General features: G+C 40.3%; 1 protein-coding gene across 1 annotated transcript in view; it reads right to left on the reverse strand.

Annotated features, from left to right (window-relative positions):
• Nucleotides 1-6,786, reverse strand: part of nucks1a (nuclear casein kinase and cyclin-dependent kinase substrate 1a) — a 54,447-nt gene extending 47,661 nt beyond the window's left edge. The window contains exon 1 of the mRNA XM_086117609.1: nt 6,482-6,786. Within this exon, the coding sequence (XP_085973735.1) occupies nt 6,482-6,498 (17 nt within the window). The 5' untranslated portion in view covers nt 6,499-6,786. The remainder of the gene's footprint in view (nt 1-6,481) is intronic.
• Nucleotides 6,787-10,155: the final 3,369 nt, after the last annotated feature.

Raw genomic sequence — 10,155 nt, forward strand, 5'->3', positions numbered from 1 at the left:
TGAAGGACAGGCATGATAGAAAAAAAGAAAACACAAAGATTAAAAATATCACTCACTATTTGCTATATTAGCTTCAAAGAGGCCTGTCGTGTGCCGCATTCCAACATGTGTTCAGAGTTTATGATGAGTAAATTTCTCATCAGGACATAGCTGTGGTCCACGCATTACTGGTCTTGATCTGGTGAAGAACCTTCACTTCCTTGCACTTCACTGCCATTCCTTGGTCCTGTTGCCGCACATATGGTTAATTAAGATTGCACCAACCGGTTTTACAACACTGAAGCATATACAGGTATGCAAAATAATGAAATATTGAAGCTTGGCGTAAAATTGTCCCATTCATTTGAATAGAAGATGTCTTCAGCCACAGTACAAAACGGCGCCTCGCATCTCCCGCGGGATAACCATTGCCGCCCACACCTTGGAGATGACGGTTTTGGATGGCCCACGGAGGGCTTCAAATGCTAGAGTGTTGACTCAGAAAGGTGGCCAAATGAATGAGACTGAGTTCTCCATTCAGTATTAATGAGCGCTGGTGGCAAGCTTGGTGTGCTGTTCGCACTGTTACATCCATGGTCCATATCAAATTGAAAAATATGGTTCAATGTAAAACAAAATGTGTGCCATGTACACTGTATTTTGGTATTAATGGCGGTCAGCCGCCTTGCTGTCTTAAACCTGGAAATTACGTTTTTCTTGCAGTGAAAGATTATGTGCAACTGATGGGCATACTTTAAGACGTAGCCGCATCATGCAATATTTGAAACACCGTAAAAACAGAGGACGAGACTCACCATTTATGAAATGCAATGCCAGAACCCTACACGCTACAAGTGTGAACTGTGCAGCACCGACTTCAACAGTTCAGTTGAGTCTGCCCCCATCCCGCCCTGCGCCTGTTGTCATGGAAAAACAATGGAGGCCACGCAGTATGGTGCCAGACCAAGCAAAGTGGTGCTGTACTGTTAGAGGCTAATGAAAAATAAGTATAAGATTATAATTGGAATTTGGTCTCAATGGCCAGGTCTGGACAGTGTCTGACGGTCGGTAGTGGTCCGACACAGCAAACAAGGGGCCGCAGGGCCGCTGAGCCACCGTTAATATTGAACCCTGCTGCCTGACACTTCTTGGATGTCGGCATGTGTAGGATCTGCTTCTGTGTGGCGTGCAAAAAAAAAAAAAAAAAAAGACATAGCCCATTATAAATTCAGTTTTCCCCTGAGGTATTTAAATGTACAATACATGCACGCAAATAAGATTGTCCAGTGGGTGGCAGTAGGGCAAGGCAATAAATAAATAAATAAAAACTCATTTGCCAATATTTGACCAAAAACAATACTGTAAATCTGCACTTGCTTCACTCCACAATTATGGACGGGCAGTGTTTGTGAATAACACCTGTTGTTTAGATTTATTTAGTTTTTACAGCACTAAGTACAGTCAAACCTCAGTTTTCGACCATAATCCGTTCCAGAAGGCTGTTCGAAAACTGACTTGTTCGAAAACCCAAACCGTATTTCCCATTATAATCAATATAAACTTTTTTAATCCGTTCCAAGTCTCAGAGATGAGAGTGGCAAGGGATGAAAAAAAATCTGAAAATCAGCCGGGGTTCTGGGGGCCGCAGGCACTAAAGTAGAAGTTTATTTGGAGTACATACATTAGTTTATGGATTTTAAAGATTTTAAAGCCTTAAGACCATTCATTTTATCAACAAATTTTTACAATTGTTGTTGACATAACATTCCCTATTTGCAAACAAAATTGGCACTTTATACTAAACATGATAAAGATGAAGTGTATTCAATGTACACACGACTTGAAACTTTCACAGAAAAAAATCCCAAGTTAGTTCACTATTCTTTCAAGTGAAAATTTGAAATAGGTCTTCGTGCAACTTTTCTTATGCATTCCGAGTGAGCACCAATGTGTAACTTCAAATTTGCTGCTCAAAATCAAAACTAAACAAGGAAACACATTCCCTGCCATATTTAAGATTTGTTCATTACTTGTATTTATAAAATGTGCTAAAAAGCTGTTGATTCTTACCTCATACAGTGATAGTGAAGTCCCAAACCGTTTACTATACAGTAAATATTCTCGAGTACGGACTTGTGTTTGTGCTGTCCAATTTGTCCTGATAACAGAAATTCCTCATTTGGGAAATGAGCATGGTACATGTCTATTATGAACCTGCAGGTATGTTGACAAAATGCACATGTAACAACACAATCAATAAAATACAAAAATATACTGTCCAAAAACTGTTTATATAACAAAAACTGCAATACAGGAGTATCCAAAAAAATCACAACAGTAAAATACGTACAGTATTTTAATGTTTATTTTTTTCTGTCTTGGGAAAAAAATTTGTATTTTGGATTGGTTTTTGCTCCAGCCTTGCTTTCTTCTGCTTCCTTTACTCTGTAAAACTTTCCATCCTCTCGATACGTATAGAATGACATTGTCACACACAGTACACAGAGGTTTACCAGCGACATTGAGCTTTTTCACGAAATCCAACACAAGCACGGACAATGGTTTTTCTTTACTGGTCCCGACTGGGGACACCGTCAGCTTTCTATCCAACCAGTCCCATCGAAACTTGTTTTTCAGATCCGCGGCTATCTGTCGCACTTTAGCTTTGTCACGAGTCTCGATAACATTCAGCATTTTGTTTAATACAGACTACATATGAGAGTAATTTCAATACACTGCATCCCTCGCGCAAAACCATTCAGGATTTGAGGGAAAGGAGTTTCGGAAGGCCAACACGGATTGGTTATGATTCTGCATTTGCTGATATAGCAACCAATCACAACAAGTAAGACATTGGTTTTAGCCCATATACGAAGTAACGACAAACTAACGCTTTGCGAGAACAAACGGTATTCAAAAGGGATGCTTGCAAGCTTTATTTGTAAACATTACGAGTCCCGAGTCTGCCGAAGACAAGTCAGTCCAGCAGCCCAGAAATAACACCAGACCCTACCCCCCCCCCTAAAAAATTCTCGACAGATTTGGAATAATATAAAAAGTAAATTTTGACTGGAAAAAAGCGGAATTCTGCCAAAAAGCGGAAATCCCTGAAGTCTAGAAAACAACTTTTTGAAAAGCATTTTTTCAACTATTTTACAACATAAACGCATAACATAAACACATGTAATAAGAGAGCAGGTAACAACAAATACAAACATTTTGTATGTTTTATTTGGACCAATTTTAACATAAATATTGACATTGTAACATAAAAATTGAAGTAACCTCTCTCTCTCTCACTATCAAATCTTTCTTAAATACAATCGTTTTGCGCACTATTTTCCTCTTTCTTCACCGCTTTACTAATTCCACTTGCTTTCTTTTTCCTCTTATTTTCACCAGCTTTACTTCCACTTGCTTTCTTCGGTGCCATGCAGAAATAACAGTCCAATTTGCATAGATCTCAACAAACGCATCTGCTTTTTTTTATAATCTTAATTGAACACGTCTGCTCACAATGGACGCACAATGGATGCTCTTTTTTTTTTTAAATCATTGAACACGTCTGCTCACAATGGACGCTCTCTTTTTTTTTTTAATCTTTATTGAACACGTCTGCTCACAACGGAGGCATCACTTCTTTGTCTACCTGAGGAAGCGTCACTTCCTCGTGTAAGGAAGCCGAGAGGAGTCGAGTGGCGCATTCAAGTGCGCTCAGTTTGGTCGAGAACCGATTTTCAGTCGTAATCCGAGGCGTAAAAAATTCGAAATTTTTGGTCGAAAACCGATTTGGTCGAGAACAGAGACGTTTGAAAACCGAGGTTTGACTGTCCTGGTCTTCCACTGTCAACTAATACAGCAGTCAGAATGAGGAGGAAAAAAAAAAACATCTGAACAATCCTTCACACATGCGGCAAGAGAGATACAGTGTCGCGTGCTGATATTACATATACGTTTGTAGTGACAACAAATTCAGCCACAATCTTTTCCAAAATCGCCCGACACATACTACACGTGATATAGCCGCAAATGTACTTATGATAGGGACTATGACCATGTTGACGGAAGGTAAATACAGAACATCCTGTTGAGTTTTAAAAAGGAAACGTAAGTTAGTGATGTTTTTTTGATGACATTTTCTTGCTTTGTCAATGGCACAGTGTGTGTGTGTGTGTGTGTGTGTGTGTGTGTGTGTGCGCGCGTGGGTGTGTGCGTTTGCTCAACTCTGTAAGTTTTCAGTGTGTTGTGCAGGTTTTTAGTGTGCTCGTGATTTGTGGTGGAACAGATTTGTTGGTATATTGTTTTTCACTGCAACCGTTTTGGCACATCTTACAATCTTATTCTGACCAACAACAGTCTTGGCAACTTTGAATCATGTCCAGGGTAGGGGCGTCGACTGAGGTATTGCTATTAAACACTCGCTGAAATGAGACACTCGTCCGTTACTCCATTTCCTAAATTTATAGCCGTCTACCACTACCTGGTCCCACAGAGTCACCAGGACTGAATCCTGCCTCCTGATTTGCAGAATGAAGGATACTCACTTCCTCTTCTTTTGCCGACTATGCACGGTGATTTGCCGAATGAGGACTTTATCACTTTATCCTACTTTGCAGTCAATCAATGGACTTATTCGTCTTTTATTATCAAGACAGTATTAGTATGGAATAATGTAAAATTGCGCTCATCATTAAAGCAATGTTGACGATAATAATGACGACAATTTTACGCAGTAAACCTCATTATTAACTGGTTGTCAATGCCAAACAAAGAGAAGCCTCTCATCTCAGGGGAATTTAAGTTTACATCATATGTCAAACAAATACATTTGAATGTTATGCTGGCATTGCTTGACTGCCTACACAATTTTACAAGACTACACTTAAATACTAAATTAGCCATCCATTTTTGGTTCCGCTTATCCTCAAGGCTCGCGGGGGGTGCTGGAGCCTATCCCAGCCATCTTCGGGCAGTAGGCGGGGGACGCCCTAAAGCAGTTGCCAGCCAATCGCAGGGCACACAGACACGAACAACCGTTTGCGCTCACACTCACACCTAGGGACAGTTTAGACTCTAAGCTGGAATTGAACTCGGTCCTTAAGGGCCGCTGTCCTGCCTGTTTTCCAGCTCTCCCCGAAGCAACACACCTGATTCAAATAATCAGGATTGTTCTAATGCTGCTGCAGAGCTGATCACCCGAATCAGGTGTCTTGTAGCCGCGAGAGCTGGAAAACAGGCAGGACAGTGGCCCTCCAGGCCCAGAGCTGGACATGCCTGATTTAGAGAGTTCAATCAGCCTGCCATGTACAGTATGTTTTTGGAATGTGGGAGGAAACCAGAGTACCCGGAGAAAACCCACGTTGGCCGGAGCTGGAATTGAACCCGGTTCCTCTGCACTGTGAGGTCGACGCACTATTCACTGGATCACCGGGCCACAATACTAAATTATTTGACAACTAAGTCTACATTTAATAAGACAATTTACTTTTTGTGTTTCCAGAAATAATGAAACATGCCTGAATTAGATTACTTGGGTGCCACAAACAAAAATCAATGCAATATATCAATTATTAATAATACACATTTACATGATACAGACCCATGTCACTGTTCAAAATTTGAACAGTGAAAATTGGAAAGACAATCACAAAAAATGTGAATTTCTAAGGCAATTCTCCATAAAAACTATATTTTGTATTTAAAAAAATCGTCAGAGGTTCTGTATTCCACTTCCAAATACATTGGTACGGGCAGAAGAAAAAAAACAGTCCAAGGCTATATTTCAATCCAATTCTTTAGTGGCATTGATTCAAATAATTCCTGCAGGTCCTGCACGAGAAAGGTAAATTACACACGTATAATTTATGGCGAAAAGCACTTTTAAAAAAAAGGTATTAATGATAATTACACAAGGCGCCATGGTAGGAGGAGACAATTTCAACCAAGGCCCCGCCAGGAAAATCACATTTGTCCATTCAATGAAAATAAAGCCCACTTCACGCCATCGCGTTATCTAGTTTACACCACATTTATGTCAGTCTAAAAATCATTTTCAATCCATTCATGTATCCACACAGCTGGTAAGATAATTTGCCCTAATAGTGAAATGCTGGCTAACCACGCAGTTTAATGTCCATTTGAAAAATAGGGCAACTCTGAGCCTCCATGGGTCCTTGGAAGCATCGGCAATGTAGCAATGATCAGGCCTTGAACAAACGTGTGTAGACAAATGTTCGCGTCTTTCGTGCAGGCCTACATAGTATTCAACGATGCAAACTGAACCAATACCAAACAAAACTACAAATCGAGGCGGCCCAATGCTACTGGGAACCTTGCTCGACTTAGCGTGCGCACGCGAGAAGCCAAGCACACGTTCATGTCTACATTTTTTCATGAAAAGCATACACAGTAGCCTCCTTAAAGACAATATGGCGGAGGCGTGCAACTACAGTGCTATAGCGACCAACGCAGTCTGCCTAACGCCGTTTGGGGACAGACCTACCTTACTGGTCTTGACATTATGGAGGAACACCGTAAAGGTTTAAATGATGATTTCCAGAGGGAGAAGAAAAAGCAGGAGAAACAAAAATCGACTGAAGAGTCCGCTCTGCTGAAATACCAAGGCAAGCGAAAAAAGCAGACCAACCCACGTCCGAGTAAGTGCTTGAAATCAGAAGTATAGTACCACTATCCCTACCAACGTAAATGTATAAAATTTACCTTCAGGTACTCAAAACGTTGAATAAAACAAAGTGAAATTGCATACTGTGTGCAACCAAACCATAAATTCAAGATGGGTGGGTCATACAAAAAACCGCCCACCCATACTGGATATTGAAAGGAGAAGCGCGGCCACTCACTGCTACTATTGGCTTATTTGAACGAACAATTCCGTTTTCCATTGGAGGGCTGCGCTGCTTTCTGATTAATTTGTAACATTTGTTCTCCGCCTCTTTCTGCGGCGCATGTGGTAGTTGCACTTTATAAAAAGCAAAAAGAGGCCCCGAGATGGAATGATATCTCATGAAGTATGCGTAGAACTGACATTGATTGGAGAAAATTAAAGAACTGAAAGGTATCGACCCAAACAGCATCAATGGGTAGCACTTTGGTATTTCATCCAACCCATCTTCCAACATTGATACATACAGGATACAATTTCTGAATTATGACCCAGTTACATGACCACTTCATCACTCCAACATAATCTAGTGATGGGAATTCCGTCTCTTTTTGTAGAACTGACTCTTTTGGCTTGGCTGTCTGGAAAGAGATGGCGCTTTCGGCTTCCAAATGGGGCATAAACCTTTTAAAAATGTCTTAATTTAATTTATTACCAAATATAATGTAAAATTATGCATACACATATAAAAAAACATGCCTGTTTTTATCAACTCCAATAATTTGCCTTTATTTGCTGTAGGTAGTGCAACAAAAATTATTGAATACAAAAAAAATCCTCAACATTTACATTTGAACTTGTAATGTGTCCATCCATCCAATTTCTGATCCGCTTATCCTCACAAGGATCGTGAGATGTGCTGGAGCCTATCCCAGCTGTCATCGGGCAGGAGGCGGGGTACACCCTGAACTGGTCGCCATCCAATCGCAGTGTAATACTTTCATTTATTTTTTTCTCTATTAAACTAATTTAAAGTGAAAAAAGCCAAGTTGTTCAAATTTAAGAATGCATTGGGAACCTTATCTGGTATGTCCTTGACATTGATTGTATTTTTCAATCCAATACTCTCATGGTGCTTTTCCACCGTGCTCGTGCTCGTGCCGGGCGAGTGCCCAGATTAGCACCAGTTCTTTCTTTTTCCAACACCGAAATTGGCTCTAGCTCTAGCTCTGGTGCTTGAAACTGGTGCTTAAGATGGCCCCAATTACGTGTTGGGCCAAACTCTGGCACCAATTACATCAGGGGTTGGAGTTATCATGACAATCGCAGATGTAGAGGAATGACTCCCTGGACACACGGAAGTTTCGTACAAACAGTATTGATCGGTGAACTCCAGCACAATGGTGTCCCACCAGAAGAACGATCACGGATGTACCCAGATCGCATGCGATCTCCAATTCGCAGCCAGCCTATGTGATCATCTGATTGAAAGATATAAGCGTTTGTTGATTGCATGTCCATGATTTTTATACACTACAAGCAAGTATAATCGATGCTATGCTAAATTGCCTAGCAGATGCTAACAGTGCATTATTATTATTATTATTATAATTATGATCGCACAGGCAGTCTTGGGTAAACGTCGATATAAGCAGTGACGTTTAGACGCTTTATGATGACATAGCTCCTACTTGGCTCTTTGCCGGTGGAAAACCAAGCACATTCTTCGAAAGAACTTGTTAAGCGCCAACTAAGCACAGAACTGGCCCTGGCGCCAAACGTGCACCGCGTTTTTTTGGGTGGAAAAGGGGTATCAATGATTTCAAAATTAAGTAAGCTGAATTTGCGTATTTCCTGTTCAAATACATTGGCGAGAAGAAAGGCTGTGATAGACATTGCACCCTAAGTGCCACAAGAGACTACGCACATGCAGACAGTTCTTGGCGCGTGGCCTCATACAAGAGACATTTCTGGTTCTCTTCATTTCATTAATATACTGTACATGTTTTATCATTCATGTACTGCTCATGCTAATGTCTAAACGTCTGTCAAATAGAGAATTTACGTGACATATGGAGTCCAGAAAGTATTGTGCCAGTTTGGCAGGTGGCAGTGCTGAGGTTTAAAGGAGATGCTGGAGGTGGAGGGGGTTACTGTGGATGGCCCCCTCAGGTGGATGTCGCACCCTTTGCACACCTGTGATCAAACATTCTCCATTTACAAAAAATAGTAAAGTTATAGTTTTTGATTGACACTGTCAGGAGGAGCGGTATTACAACAAAAACATGCTCATTAATGTGGTTGCGCTTTGCAGTGGTGAAGAACTACATTGCGCTCTATATGGCAGGTCCGATGGTGTGGGAATAACTGTCAATTTGTCTGAAATCAATGAGGGAAGTCTTTAATAAGGATGACAAAAATAGTGTGACGTCAGATACAAAGTACAGTATTTAGTCAGTGAGGTAAAGGAATTTAATAATCTGCCAATCTATTTTATATTAATGAGTGATTTCTTTCATAAGAATGACAGAAATAGTGTGAGGTTAGATAAAAATATTTAACAAGCTAAGAAGCAAAATAGCAAAGTTGAAAATATTTAAATGAACAATATATGATAATGTACAGTAAAATAGTAAACAGGAAAATACATGACAATAAAAGAATATATATAACTGGACTAAATTAATTCTACCCACATGCAGAACTGTTATTCAAGTTAAAATCCCAATGTAACAAAGTTACAATTCCTCAAATTGTCAAAAAGGAATATCCTTCCATCCATTTTCGGATCCGCTTATCCTCACAATGGCCACAGGGCATGCTAGAGCCTATCCCACCCATCTTCAGGCAGTAGGCAGGGGACACCCTGAACTGGTTGCCAGCCAATCGCGGGGCACACATAGACATACAACCATTCGCGATCACATTCGCACCCAGGGACAATTTAGAGTGTTCCATTAACCTGCCATGCATGTTTTTGGAATGTGGAATTTTGGAATTTTCTCCTCCCTGTCACTCATGCTAAAATTTTGCTAAAGTCCAACGGATAACAATTTATTCCTATCTGCTCTAAGTCTCACACTATCAGCAATTAAAGAAAAGAAAACATATCACTTTCAAGTAGCTTACCTCGTTCTCAAATTAAAGAAGATAGGGTCTGTCCTTCGAGACAAGTTTCTCCTACGGGAGACCAAATAAAAAGTCAAATTCAAAATAGTCCTAATCTCCCAGAGGAAAAGAGCCCCAAATTTTAGGGATTCTTACTTTCATAACCTTGTATATTGAGTAACAAGAAGGGAGTGCCACAAAATGTTTATTTTTTCCCCAAATATTGACTATTTTAAGCTGGCTCTTGTTCTCCATTTCTGCAACATATTTTTCTTAGTTCACCGTCACCCATTAGGACCTCCTGTTCACTCATATTTATACCCTATAAGATATTAATTCAATCGTCAACAGCTCATTTGCCCATCAGGGTAACATGTTGATGTCAATCCTTTGAACACACTCGTTCTTTTGCCCAATTATGGCATGAAATTTCTCATCAACAATCT

This window comes from Hippocampus guttulatus, chromosome 8, assembly GCF_054856545.1.
Source record: "Hippocampus guttulatus isolate MCC_2025c chromosome 8, RoL_Hgut_1.0, whole genome shotgun sequence".
NCBI classification, from domain to species: Eukaryota; Metazoa; Chordata; class Actinopteri; order Syngnathiformes; family Syngnathidae; genus Hippocampus; species Hippocampus guttulatus.